The sequence below is a fragment of the Rutilus rutilus genome (assembly GCF_951802725.1).
Source record: "Rutilus rutilus genome assembly, chromosome: 21".
In the NCBI taxonomy this organism is placed as follows: Eukaryota; Metazoa; Chordata; class Actinopteri; order Cypriniformes; family Leuciscidae; genus Rutilus; species Rutilus rutilus.
The window spans coordinates 15215355-15230997 of NC_140226.1; the positions used below are offsets into that span (position 1 = coordinate 15215355).

The 15643-nt window shown below is 38.0% G+C and overlaps 1 protein-coding gene across 20 annotated transcripts in view; it reads right to left on the bottom strand.

Moving 5' to 3' along the window:
• nrxn3a (neurexin 3a) overlaps positions 1 to 15643 on the bottom strand; it is a 759351-nt gene that overhangs the window by 539302 nt on the left and 204406 nt on the right. For all 20 annotated transcript variants that reach the window (XR_014625664.1, XR_014625665.1, XR_014625666.1 and 17 more), the window contains one exon: positions 716 to 897. Coding sequence is in view for 14 of the 20 variants with exons in the window: in XM_084392521.1 (XP_084248647.1) it covers positions 716 to 897 (182 nt within the window). In the remaining 6 variants the exon portion in view is untranslated. The remainder of the gene's footprint in view (positions 1 to 715; positions 898 to 15643) is intronic.

Sequence of the window (15643 nt, forward strand, 5' to 3'; positions counted from 1 at the left end):
TTTATTTTTATTTGACAGTAGTCGTTTTCTCCCTGAACATAGCACATACCGAACCATACCGAAACCGTGAACCTAAAACCGTGATATAAACCGAACTGTGAGCAATTTGAACTGTTGCACCCCTACTATAATCATGCTGTATTTGTAGTTTACATGATAAAAGCAATCTTTATTAATCCATTAAACAGGCTTTTGAGGTTTGGAAAGAAAAAAACTCCTGGCAATAACGTGTTTTCATGTTTTTTTTGTGTGTTTTTTTTCACAGTGCTGAATGTCGTACAGTGACTGTGAAACATGGAACGCCTCACTTATATTTTAGGATTTTATGGTGAAATGTGCTGTTTCATGTTAACTCTGGTGTATTTTAGCCAACATGGGCACTGAAAAAAATACAAGCTGCTTACGCTTTGCTTACGCATCTAGTGTTAAACAGGCCTTAAGTCAACATTCAGAGACGATGTACAGCTTCAGCATTTCCAGAGTAGACAGACTCATGCTTCGACAGCTTATTAGTCACATCTGGTGTGAACAGTGTTTCAGATCTCTACACGTCTACTGTGTGCTCTGGCTACTTCCAAACATGTTAAAGGGTTGTAGAGATATTCAAATGTAAAATGTTTGTTGTTGACCTTTAGTATTGACATTTCTAGATGTGGGCGATCAGGTTAGGGTTAGACTGGTGTTAAGGTCGACATTAGAAAAAGCTCTGACTTACAATGTGGAGCATGAGGTAGTCTCCCAGGCCGGGGGCACTGTCGATGCGGATCAGGATGCCATCCTTGAGAGAGGTGCTAAAGCCCACTGTCAGCCTGTCCGTACGGGTGCTCGGGCGCTCATTGGCTGGCCAGTTAAAGGTTATGACGCCTCCTCCCTTCCCAAAGATGTACGTTGTTCCAGCTGTAAAAAACAAGAAGAGATGTAAAGATTAGCTTATGTAATACTGAGACTTGACTCTGAGACACTAACGGTTTTTATGGAACTGTGTGCAGAAGAACCTTTTCGTAAAAAATAAAAAATGAAGTGTGACAATTAAAAAGCCTAATACCTAATAGAGCCTATAGAAAATGTTTCTCTCGTGAATTTTCAGCCAAAGTGAACTATAAATTGAAGAGGCCTATATATACAGTTTGCCATCAGTGAGGATGCATTACAGTGATCATGGGACAGTAAAGACTTTTACATTGCAACAAAAACATCTATATCTAATATCAACTTTCTATTTAGTTATTCTATTTCTATTTAGTGAAATTTACAATTCACTCACATGTCATTTCAAATGCAGTAGACAAATAACAGCAAAATATAAACCAGAAGAAAACGACACGTTGTCACATCCAAAAACGCTACTAGTACTAGAAACCAATGACATGCCACTAAAATGTCCTCTTCAAGTTTCCACAACTAGGCCAAAGACTTTGAGAAAAGTCCTGACATTTTTAAACAGTCAGCGGCAGCTCTTACTCGCGTTCTCGTAGCACTAGTGATCAGACCTTAAGCATGAATAATGCCCACACCTGGGTCAGAAAAGTCATAATTCTTCAGGCTCATATTCTCAGCAGAGCCTGCTGGAAAATGCTGTGACCTATCCAAGTTAAATATAACTCTTTCCAGGGAATAACAGCCGGAGCCTTTGATGAATGAATTCTGTTATTATCATGCATTATAGTTGGGAAAAGGTAAACGCAAAAGGCTTCACCTGGAATAGAGGCAGGGCAATAATTCTTTCTGATTTGACCGGTGCATGATGAAACGGTGTCGCGGTAAACAAAAGCACTGTTGGTTAAACTGCAATTTCACGGGACTATTTGTTTTGGACAACAGTTGCAATGGTGGGATTGTAGTACAAAGCAGTTCTGTTGATTGTCCCTCCGCTTTCAACACTCCACCAACAAATGGCTGCATGTACGCTAGGAAGAAAGACAGCTGGCAGAACTGCCCTCCACTCAAGGGGCCTGTCAAGTGGAACATCTGGCCCTGGAGCGGATCATGCACTCACACAATATATCGCCCCCCTCCATCTCCAGCAGACACGGTCCCTTTATGGCTCTCATTCTCAATTTGAGTCGTTGACTTCAGCGAATCTTTCCCTTGACAGCTTGGCAAGTCATCGGTGCAGCAGCATGTAATGTATATGCAAGATGCATCCAGACACATTAAGAAGTTATGAATTTACCGTTACAGGCGACGCATCCGTCATTAACTTCTGACAGATCGCAACAATACAGAACGGCAAGTCACAGCTGGAGATGCGATGCCGCCATAGGTGCAATCTTTTGCTCACGGACAAGACAGAACTGAACCTCATTTGCACTTATGTGTCTGTGTTTGAATGAAAATTATTCAGAGGTAATGCATTTAATATCATAAGCAGAGGCACGAATTCTTTTGCTATTACGCTTTTACTCAGAAAGCACTTAAAGGTTATTACCTTCCCTTTTTTTTTTTAATGATTTGGAGGTGCTCTAGACTTGCGCTGTTATGTCAGACATGTAATGACTGTGAGGCTTTTAAAACAATTAAGAAACCTAAGTGTGCCGTTCCTTTCTGCATTTTGATGAGCTTGCCGATATTTTCCGTGATATATTTCAGATTAAGACGTACAAGGGAAAAGCAGCCGAACATTTTAATAAAGAGGAAGGAGTGTCAATGGTTTACTCAAAAGCAGTGTCTGCCTGCAGAATGGAGGATGTTCTTTAATAAATTAGCTGCCAGCTTCAAACAACCCAGCTAATGTGAATCTTAACCTGATAAGCATTCAAATGAGGACAGAACCCACAAACAGAAAAGAAGTAGTAGAAAGGACTTATTGAGATGCATACAATGTATGTCTAGACTTTATTTTAAGGTTTCAAGTACTAATGGTTGCCTTGGATAGAATTTAAAAAATTTTTAGAAAGTAAAAGGGCGGTATCTCTTCAAGTGTGTGTGTGTGTGTTTGTGTGTGTGTGTGTGTGTGTGTGTGTGTGGTGGGGTGGGAGGGGGTCCACGGACCTACAATACATAGCCTGAATCATCAATAACCAGTCAATTATCTTACAGAGCATAACAGAAAACATCCTGACATTTACGTACATTGCAATGTGATATGTGTATTCATGTCTGTATAGCTGATGTGAATGTTATTGAAATCATTTAAGGTACCAAAAAACTAAATAAATGTTTGGGAAAGCAGGAAATAAGAAGGTTTTGTCACTTAGTAAGTGCATATCAAACTAAACTGTAGGTCCCAATGAACTATTAATTAAATATTAAACACACTTCAAATGTCACATTTTAGAATAATAAGACAAATAAATACAGTGCTCTACCCTCGGGTTCAAAATCCATATAATTAAGTCCAAAATCAAGGCTGAGAAAAATACAAAAATACCCATAATCCCTTGTGCTTAAATAATTCAATTATTTGTATGGTCAAAGCATTTGAAAGCACAGGGTCATTTTGAAGAATAATATAATTTTAATTATTTGTATAGATGTTAAACAAAATTATATAAAATATTATATTCTAATATAATAAATATATTAATTAAAAACAAAATGTAATTTAGAATGAAATATTTTAAGCAAATGTAATTAAACGATTATGTTCTATAAATAAGCAATATCACTAGCCTGGCAAGCCAGACCTACATCAAGATGTTGCCGAGGGGCGGGGATAAACGGCTGTCTTTCAAATTCCCTCTGCATGCAATAGGACAGCGCTTCAACCAACCAGAGCGTTTTCCCAACAGCGGAGCTAGTTGACAGATTAAACTTTTGGCAAAACTACGAACACATCTTCCTTTTTTTAAGAATGACTTAAGTGCCGTTCTATGCTCTTTTCTCAAAGAAAAACGTAACTCCAAGTCATCCAGAGTCGCGGACAAATCCGATTCGAAGGATGTTCGCCAGCAGCAGCCATTCTTTGTTTTCAAGTGGCAGGTAACCGTCGCAACTCTGTCGTCATATGTTAAGCCCGCCCCGCCTACTCTATACACGACGTGATTGGCCTGACCCAATTTAGGTTTTTGCAGCTCGAAAGTCAATGGAGAGTTGCTAGACTGCCCTGGCTGCAAAATACATTTTGCTGCCGCTAGGGTGCGTCTAGATTTCTAGGCTACAATATCACACCAGTAGCCATGCAATATTGATCTATCAGCACGGCTGTGATTCGGCCGTAGTGTGGGTGTGTTTATATATATATAGTGGTGTTCTCGAAAAAAATATTTTATAATAATTAAATTATTTATTAATTGAAAAATGTTATTAATTGAAAAAATAATGTAATAAATAATAACACACACACATACTGTATATATATATATATATATATGTTATTATTTATTACATAATTTTTTCGAGAACACCACAATAGCTGAACTTGATGACACCTTGAGAGACACAATTACTTAGGGGAAATTCACCTCATTTGGTTTAAAAGAATATAACCACAGAAAACTGCACTCTAATCATCTCATCTCAGCTTTGATACGCTTATCATTGTTAAAGGACAATCACCAACAAGGGCATGTCCCTTTGAGACGTATGGTTAAAGTGATAAAGCACACATGATGAAGAGTTCCATGCAGCGTGTCATGTAGTGAAAACCACAGCCTTCAGCTGCTGCATTAAAACTGCAACAAGACAGTGGCAAGACAGATAAAAGAATGGCGTGTCTTCCATGCAAGGTGGAAGTTCAAAGACCTGTCGCTTGATCATGCATAAGATCATAATGTAAGTGAAGATGAAATGCCTCCGCTCAATACGTGATGTGCCCGCACCTTCCCTATTGATATTCTGTAAGTGTGAAATGGAAATAGCACTGCTAAGCTTCATCCCCCCAAATTTGCCAGTAAGATGAGAATGTTCAAAAGCTCAATCTGATCACATACATCACAGCTTCTTCTTTTCAGCTCGACACCATGCACGTTCAAAAATTGCTTGCCTGTACACACAGAGATGTAATATCTGAAATAGAGTATTTTAAGCAGTCAGACACTGTGCTAAAATGATCCCAAGAGTCAACAGTATAGAGCCGCTCTCACAGCGGGTGTCGGGAGGTTTAAAGTCTATCAGCTCAGCAATTGGTTCTGAGCTACTTAGATAAGAAGGCGATTAGAAAGGCGAGCAGGTAGGAGTCCTGTCTGCTCGGAAACTTGAATGAGAGTTGCTGTGAAGTTCTAGACTCACGTTTACCAGATTTCTGATTCAAACACAATGACAAAAAAAGGCAGCGAAACCAGACATACGTCATTGACTTTCAGTTTGAATTGGGTTTTTAATTTAGCTAGCAAATGAGTTATGCTCGTAGTTTCAAAGCGTGAAACCCACAGAAGATATGTGGGTTGAATAAACCCATTTCTGCCTGTGGGGCACTTGTGAAACTGCATGAATAGCATTCATTTTCTTTCATTTTCAAGTGCAAGTGTGACATGACTGGCCGAGTGAATTCATCCTTGGTGAATGTTTCTGTAAATGCTTCAGAGATCGAGGAGGGAGACAGATGGGCAGACTAGTACAAACAAAGATCTCACTGCACAATGTGGAGATAAAAAGAGGGAATACGGTAAATTGGCAACGAGATGGCATTTTGATAGATCTCTTTTCAGCTCCTTTAACCCTCCCTCCCCCCATAATTTTCCCAACCATTGCACTCAAACTTATTCCAAGCATGTTTAGCTACTCGAGAGAAGTCTTTTTCGTTCAATCATGAAGAGGGGTTGCTCAGGCCGCACTGCTTGGCAGTCAAGTCTTTCCCCGGAGAGTGAAATTCAATAGAGGTAATGATTACTGTGAGGACCAGTACTCAGGAGTGAGATGGTACTGCCAACCAAAATCGCCAGAATAAAAAGATAAAAGTCATATCAACATAACAAGAACATACAAATGCTAATCATGAATATCAAGGATGTCAACAGAAATGAGAACAAAACAATTAGAAAAACCTGTCTTCCTCCATAGCTGTCTAGTTTTATTTTTAATGTAAGAGCGTAGGAGGGTTGACAAAATGCTCGTGCACAAAACCTCATTACCTTCATTGGATGTTCACAATTTTCCTCCCCTCAAATTTCAAAGCAGATTTTTTTTGCATGATTACTAATGTGTGTAATTGTAGTACAGCTAGCAATAGTCAACTAAAATGACTTTCGTTGGTCAAACAAACACATAGCCACGCCCCAAACCAAAGCCATTGGTTGATCCAAACACTGTGGCTCTGTGAACACTTTAAAAACATTATTCAACTAGTGTTTTATTTTTTATTTGTTTTATTTATTGATATACTATTTTAGAATGTATTACTATTTTGAATTAGCCTGGGTTTCCCCATGCTGCCCTGAGCGCGGCGCGATTTTATTCACGCTGCTAGGCAGCCTGGACACCATGGACCAGATTTTCCCCTCAAAAAGGGAACCAATCACAGAACGGGGAGGGAGCAGCAAGACGATGACGATGTGACACACTGAAGCAGTTTGTTTAAAAATAAATTCAGTGTTTTTGTTTAAATGTACCTTCTACCCTCATGTTTGTCTTGCACAAACGGCAATATTCGCTGAACGCCATCGTGTACACATAAATCTTTGACCCATCGTCTTCTTCCTCGTCGAATTTCTGTCGCTCTACATACATCATCTGGTATAATTGAAACGATTGGCTATGAGCTACGTACAGGCGCATTTGATAGACATTCGTAGCGCCCAATAAACGGCTCTGGGCATTCGTAAACCACGCCTCAAATACGAGAAAATGAACATGTGGTTCCCAGACCAAGTTTCAATGAGACGAAGTCTGACGTTAGCCAGGCTAATTTTGAATAGAACGATTTATTTTTGTATTTTCAGGTTTCATTTTTAATTTTAGTTTTTAATTTAATTAAAAAAAAAATCTATTTAGGTTTAATTTCATTTGAATTTATTTCAGTTTAACTATTTGTTTGAAGTTAATTGCCAAGGTAACATTTCTACAATTTTTTTTTTTTTTTTTTTTTTATATAAGGTTTTCATCTAATATTTATACTTTATTTTATTTCAGCTTTATTAACAAAAAATATTTGTTTAGCTCAAGGTCATGGTGCAAAGGACCCTAGGTTGAAATTACTCCGAACCATCCCTTTAAATCAATCTCCTTCATTGTATTAACATTTTTTATTTCAATGAACTCAATATTTTAAGTTAAACCAACAATATTTTTTTTAAAAGTGCATTCTTCTTCTCATTTCCTGTGCTCTCTCAACAAAAAGGACAAAAATATGTCACTATGAATATTTGGCATCCACAGCAGCCTCTCCAAATTTACAACTGTTTGCATTGTTCAGTTCCCAATCATTCCTCTTCACCTGTGAAATATCTGACAGTTGCTTTGGGAGATGAACAGATTTCATTTAACTAAAACTCTGTGCAGGAATTGTGCCAATTACAAAGTGCTTACCTCATCTGAGGACATATTGCTCTGAAATACAACAGGAAATGTGAGCCGACATTTGGCATTTCAGCCTCCAGCTAATTTTTAATTGACAAGATTACAGGATCCCAAAAAAAAAAAAAAAAAATCTGTATGTTTGCTTATGGATTGTTTCAGAGACACGCAAACTCGACAAGCAGGGAAGGATAATCATTACAACACACAGCATCTTGATTCCCTATTCACTAGAGCTGAAAGATTAGGAAATGTATTCGTAATGTGGCTGAGTGGCAAGCTTTATGAATTACTTCCATTCGACAAACACATGCAGAGACAGCATCCATTGTGCAAATGTCCTGTGGGCAGGGGAATCGTGTTACACGTTTCAAAGCTACCTAGGTCTCACCACACATGCCGAAAATATGAGTGGTACTGAGGCTTGCTGAAACCAAAAGCTTCACCGAGAACGATGACGTCACTCACGGCATTGATGACTGTGAACATTTCTGCCAATTTCTTGTCGGGCTGTATTTCATGGCTGGCTTTTCAGCAGGATGGAGCACATCCTTGAAGCAGAATGTGCTCATCTACTGTGAATAATCTCTAAGTGTTTGCCACACAAAAGAGAAGACAAATGAGAAGCATCATAATTACAGAGAATGACTGATGGCTTGGCTTTAAGCACAGTTCTCTCGCACCGATAGCCTCCGTATAGCTTTTAGATTCAAGATAGCACTGGGTAACCGCCGTGTTGTTTTGATGTGATTCATTGGTTTGGCATTCTGGTATTAAAGGAATAATTCATTTTGAATTCAATATTATGACCCATATGTAATTTCAAAATTATGTTGAACACAAAAATCACTAGAAAAGTACGTAGCTATATTTCAAGACTTCTGAAGTCAAACGACAGCTTAATGTGACCGAATCAAGTCAATTCGTTGAATTCAAGACCTAGATCAGACAGATTCAACATTTCGTGAGTCAGATAGGAATGAGAATTTACTGACTTTTAATTCCAATTCCAGTGCATTTGTAACCCCTCTCACCGGGTCCTTCACACCCCGCTCCGTGCGGGTCTCGAACCCGGGTTTCCGGCATGAGAGTCAGGCGCTCTAGCAAGGAGGCTAAAGGCTGCAGCCTCTAGCGTCTGTCGCTAGAGTACCTTTTGAGATCAGAGGAGTGAGGTTTTACACGCACAGCAACTACTAGCTGGCCTCCGTTACACTCACCCCCCCTAAACCTCACTCCCATCCGGGTCACGGCACCAATGTAACCCCTCTCACCGGGTCCTTCACACCCCGCTCCGTGCGGGTCTCGAACCTGGGTCTCCGGCATGAGAGTCAGGCGCTCTAGCAAGGAGGCCAAAGGCTGCAGCCTCTAGAGATCAGCTGGCCCATAAACTCACTCACTGTGGTCCATAAAACTTAATATAATAATAATAGATGTATTAATATTAAATGAATATTAATAATGTTTAAAAGGAATGAAACTTATATTTAGCTTATATTTTTTTCAGTTAATCATGATCATTCTTAAATTCAGACAGGTTTTGTAAACTGAATCAAGATTCATTGAGAGATCAGACTTACAAGAATGATTCGTCCATGAATCAGAAAGCGTAACACAGAGAGCTATTAGGTGGATGTCAAGATTTTGAGTGAATAACGACTCATTTTAATCTACTTCCTACCCAAAGTCTATCTGGCTTCAGAAAACTTATTTACGCCACTTTCATGGTGCTTTTTGAAGCTTGAACGGTTTAGTCTGTGTTCCTTGTAACTTTCTTGCTCAGGTTTAGAACAACATGTGGGTGAGTAAATTATTATCATTTTTTTCATTTTTTTTGCACATCAATTCTTGTTTTATCCATGAGAAAGAACAACTTAAAAGAAAGGTGCACATTCTGATTGAGATCAAAGTGATCTTTCGGTAAGATGCATCTGTTTTTGTGTCTCTGCTGTAACTAAATTGCAGTGGGAAACTAAATTAGGGTAAGAACTGTATTTTTGTGTGGGGAAAACACTGGGTGGTAATCTCCACAGAAAGTTCAAATTTTTCTTGTGAACATAATGTGGCTTTCAAAGTCTCCACAACACAATGGAAAAGAAATATGCAGCCAAGCCACAGCAGTAAGCCGTGTAACCCTCACTGTTACCATTCCCTGTGTTCCCCAGCTGTCTGACACTTGACTGTTCACTGGGATAATTGGCCATTACTTCTACTTTTGTGAAGAGTCCTACTCTCCGAGATTTCCTAAGGTTATATTATGACAAATTATCCAATTTGCTCCTCACTTTAGTGGGTGGCATTAAGCCAGCATTGGTAATAGGTTACAATATTGTTAGATTTATTTCACTTTGGTATAGAGAGAGAGAAAAAAGTAACTATATGTATATACAGTACACATTAAATTTTCATGCTGGTCGTTCATGTGAATTTTATTGGATTTGTACATGCATATATAACTTAATACTGCATAGGGGGTATATGTTGGGCTGTCTCATCCTCTAATGTGTTGTTTTGTACACCGTGACCAATATTGCCGGTGCCTAATGGTTATATTCTCCAAAGCCTTCCTCCTTAATGTCCAATAAATTCTTGTTATTCTCCCTGCCTGGTCCACTGAGTAAGTGTTGCCACCTTGTTGTCATGACGACAGCCTCTGTACTGTACACTGTTGGTGGGAACATTATATAGTTATCACAGGAGAAGTTCTTGAACTTTCCGATCAGTGGCATCCGTTGGCCGAGTCCCTCTGATCTCAGTGTGGGTATTATGTGAGTGGTTCACTTTTTATGACTCTAATTACACATAACTCAGTCTCAGATTTCCTTTCCCTCAATTTGGCCAAAACGCACAAAGTTTAACTTTGATCAGGGCTTTGTGGTTTGAGAGTTTGTGAAGATGAGATACCACACAGCTGACCTCATCCAGACAAAGATATCTGATCTCTTTGCATAGCTGGCTTTAAATCGCTGTCGATGTTGTCCAATTAAACAAACAGACCTGCTCACAGGGGCTTTGATTGGAGATAAACGCTTTGATGTTGGAGATAAATGCCTTGGCGTTCCTTAGGAACACACATCCATGGATACAGGATTTCAGTGGAAGGAACGACAATGAGCTTTAAATTCAGAATGTTTTTGACTAAAGTCTCTCTTTCAGGTCCATTCAGACATTTTTCTATCCATGTCATGCAATGCCGATTGAACTAGTGTACCTATGGTTTCAGATTCTGACATTCAGGAAAGTATGAAACAACTTCACAATTTAAACTTAATACAAAGAAACACTAAGAAATGATTTTTTTATTCAAATGACTTAAGAATTTACTGAATTGTAATTCAAAGAAATGTAACACACATAGTGTTCTTCCAGTCTGGTTCATGAAGGTTAAATAACAAAATTTTATCTCTGATCAATTATGATATAATTTTGTTTTAACAATGCAATATAACATTATAAAATATTTAAGCAATTTTTATAATTTTGTAAATAATTTTTATTTTAGCAATTTTAACATTTTTATATGACAATATACTATAGAATTGAATTTTATGTTTTATCATATAATATAATATGATACAGCAAACTAAACACAAATTTCCTTTAAAAAATGTATAATTTCAAACATAAATCTATGATAAAATTTGAAAAATATTATGTTTTCATATTAATATAAAAAATAACATTCCAATGACTGTGATAAACGTATTATCATATTAAAATTATCATAATTATTATATTATATTATGATATTATTGTGTATTTTCTATATTTTATTGTATTATTTCATATTAAGATATATGATAAAATACTAAATGAATTTACAATTCTATCTACTGTATCTATACTGTAAAATTATTGTTGGTTTAACAATTTTGAGTTAATGCAATGAATTAGTTTGGTTTAATAAATAGAAACTCAAAATATTGTTATCTTAACCACATTAATTATCTAAGTTGATTTGACAAAAAATAAAACAAGTTGTGATGACAAATCAAGAAAATATATTTTTTACAGATTTCAAATTTTTTACAAATGTTTTTATCTACCATCCATCCATCCATCCATCCATCCATCCATCCATCCATCCATCCATCCAATCACTCGCTCATAAGAAACTGTCCAGCACAGAATCAACACTGCAGACTCAAATGCTCAACTTGGCTAACATGTATGATTCATGCTACCGGTTGCCCATGAGTGTACTGTACAGTATACACTCTCAATAATAAAGTCAGTCCTTTTCAGTAAGAACGGCCCAAACAAACCAAGTCATCTGAAGGCGTGAGAGACCCCAGGATACCAACAGCATGTGATAACAAGCTCAGAGGAGGAGCACAGTAACCAAATTACCAAGCATCCTCAAAGCAAATGAACAAACGCGGCGAAAGAAAACAAAGCACCAACAGATCTCCATAAAGCATCAAAATGCTCCAGTTATCATCAATGTTGCAGGTATCCACAGTGCAGTTTAATACTGGAAGCACAAAGAACGCTGGACTCTGGAGGCCCCTTCAAGCAGGTTGAGCTCAAAGAGGGAAATGCTCTTTTCTAACAGTGCCCTTTCCATCTCCCACTCTTTCTTTCTTTGTTTCGCTCTCTTCCCCTCTCTCCTCGCGCTTTAGCACGTGCCTCTTATCGCATTAGTTGCCTCAGAACGAGGCAGAGAGCAGGCCAGAGAAGGCAGAACGTGGGAGCTCCTGATAGCACTTTCTTTGTTGTTCTGTCTCTCCTCCTAAGCAACAATGGCTTCGCCGCTGCGATGCCAGCAGCTTCCGAAAGATGTGAACACCTATGTGTGTGTGCGCTTATTCATTTCCATCACCGCATTATTTTCTTTCCCACTCTTTTCTCCCTCCCTGCACGTTGCTAAACCCGACTCCCTTTGAAGACGCACTTGGTAGAAAAGGATGAAACATTACATAGCCAAAGGCTTGGCAGCTTATGATGGTGGATGCAGTCTACCCAAACACAGCACTTTCTTCAGGGAACACATTTTTCAACCAAACATATATACACGAAAAACCCAACACCTTGAAACACCAAGAAACCGTTCTTTCCTGTGGGTGGACTGCTACCTCTTCAGAGACACTAACGTGTTTAAAGTCAGTCTGTTTTCTGAATGCACGTTATTGATCTTATTGTGAACATTTTAGCATATGGTTCATATTTAAATTTTGTTTTGACCTTGTAATGTTTAACCCTGTAAAGCCTGACATATGAAAAATAATGAAATGGAAGTTTATTGAACTTAGAGAACAAAGGGCCATCACTCTATATCTCCCAATAATATGTCAGAAGTCTGATGAATCATATTTGATACTTACATTTTTACATAAAAAAAAAAAAAGTTTCTTCAGTCCAGTAAGTTTTCACCCTAATATTTTACTAACAACATAAGTTATTCTTACATTTAATTTCTAAAAATGGTAGACGTTTTTAGAAATATACTAAATGGTCTTTTACTTGATAAATAGTATAAACGATCAATCAGACGACAGAAGGCATGTATTAGATTGTGTACAACAGGTTTGTTTTAATCAAGTTTTGATAATGTTCATAAATGTATAGCCCTTAGAACTTTGTGTATCAAATATGATACAGTAGGCTTAGGTTCAATCAAAATGTCATAACTGGACCTTCAAATGAAAATGACAAATGACTCCTATCATTTAGTCTGCTTAAACCCCGTCCCTACTATATCATGTTCATCTGCCTCTAATTTTGAGTGCAATGCCCACATCTCATAACCCAATCCAACAACGGTCTCAAGAACCAAGTCTGCCTTACATTTTTTCTTTTTCCATAATTCATCACACTCGGCTGTACCTCACAATATGGAAGTAAAGATCTGTCGCTACTTCTGTTTCATCGCGACTTTAAGCATAGCAGGAAAAAAGTAAAGTGTTTTCCTGCTCTTTTCCTTTCAAGTTTTTGTGGCCACAATGTAAAGAACCCAAACGAGGGACTTCGATATTGCGGCACCGTGAATCTCTTCTGTAAAGTTAATAAATCAATCAATCAGTGCAGGTGACAGGGACAGCAGGACAGACTCATTAGTGCCCGCTGTGCATGTGTGACCTGCAGGATGGAGATAAATGGAGGAGGCTCTGGTGTGAAGAGCTCGGGAAGGCGGGGGGAGAAATCGGGAGGGCTGGATGCGGACTAGGTGTGGGTCGAAAGCAGGATAGATGAAGGCTACCAAGCATGAAGAGCTGTCACCATGCATTCTGGTTCGGGCCTTGCTGATTTTACACCTGGTTGGCCGTGTCTGCTCCACTCAGGTGCTCTAACATGCCACGCACACACTGGGATGTGGCCTGTGCCGTGATAGGAAGGCCACGGTGAACATGTTCGCCATCTCACTGATGCAACTCATGGATTAATCACCAAGTGTGTCGTACAGTACGTGGCTCTGGAGAGAAAGGAAAGGCTGAGTGCAAACAAGAAAAAATACATCAATGCCCATTTATTAATCTCTTGTGCCTTTCATTAAAGGCCAAAATGTAAAATACAGTACATTAGGACTCTAGAGAAGAACTGTTAACGATGATTCATGTGCAGAACGGAGCAAGGAAATGCTTCAATACGCCTTACAATAAAATTTGTTGTTAGTCAGATGTTTAAATGTTAAATGTGTTTGGTATAATTTCAGTGCCACCAACTGCAATTTAAAAAATGAGGAGTGAATTTACTTCTCTTAAATGTCCTCTCCAACATTTTTTTCTGGAAAATTAGACTTGATATAAGATGTGCATTATTTAAACTGTTAGACAGGTTTCCCAAACACTCTACTCAACTGCCATTGTGCCATTGAAAAAAAAAGAAAAAAAGAAAGAAAACCATAACCCCACCCCAAACTTACAGCATTGGTTGAGACAATGTTACCATGTCAGGCTGGTTGGAATGCTAAATAAACAGAGTAAAGTTACAGAGTTACTGTAAAGGGTTCAGTTACAAATATGTATATAAACGCATACCTCGGGTCTTTAGTGACACGGGATGTCATTAAAAACTGAATAGGGTAGTGAAAGTTAGATATAAACCTTAGTATTCCTCAATCAATTCATTATAAACAATATAACAAGGAAAAATACAATTATAAAGAATGCCTGTTTTCCCATTCATTTTTTGTAAATATTGTATAGGATCGCTAACGATCACTACAGTAGTTCACAAAAAAATGAAAATTCTGTCATCATTTTATCCCCCTGATGTAATTCCAAGACTGTCTGACTTTCTTCTTTGGAACATAAATGAAGGAATATATTTTGAAGAATAAAGTATCCCTCTAAAAGATAAAATAAGAATTAATGAAAGAGATTATGTCATCAAAACTTTTTGTCAGTGAAATGCTAAGTGAATTCCTCACAATGCATGCAATTACTCATTTTCACAAAGAACCACATCGACGTAGCCAGGTGTTTGTTTGTTTTTTAGTCTAAAGAAAACACATCAGTAACCATTGACATGCCTGAGTCCACATCTGCAGGAAGAGCAGATTTGATGTTATGCATTTAAATGATCTCAACAGAGAGGTGAAAACAATTTTCACCCTCAGACTTCTCTTACTTACACGGAAATAGACGAGAATGTGACCCGTATTGCACGGGGCTTTAAATATTTTCTGTGTATCTCAAGACGCATGACTGTTATTCTCTAAAGAAGGGATGGTTCGCTTTTTCTCATTTCACATGACGGCAATGCTGCAAATGTATCAGACCACATACTGGGTCACATTCGAAAGAATTGGCATTAGCTTTTCTGTGAAACACATATCCACGCCATTTTAAAATCTCAGAGCTCACTGATCATTTGTCAGCATATCATTTATGGTGAAAAGGTGTTTCAAGAAAAGTTTTCCTTCATTTCATATGTTTGAGTAACTTGTTGAAACCTACGTGATATAACAAGAAATCTACGTCAGGGAATGTGTGTGAATGACATCTAATAATAGTCCATAGCTCTGCAGAGCCATTATCTTTTCACTTAAAATGAAAGCTCTCTAATATAAAATATTTGCTTAAAATAAACTATTCACCATAAAATACAGCCTCTGCTAGTATATTTCTTGCAGGAGTGCAGAATTTAACAAATAACTCATTAAATAATCCATTGATTCATTTGTATTTGCACATCTGTTTTCAAGTGAGATTTGGCAACAGGTTTTGGAGAAAGTTGACCTTTGACCCCCGCCCCGACTCTCACTTTATTTCTCTAGACCTGATAATGAACTAAACTGGTTTATGTAAGCTAT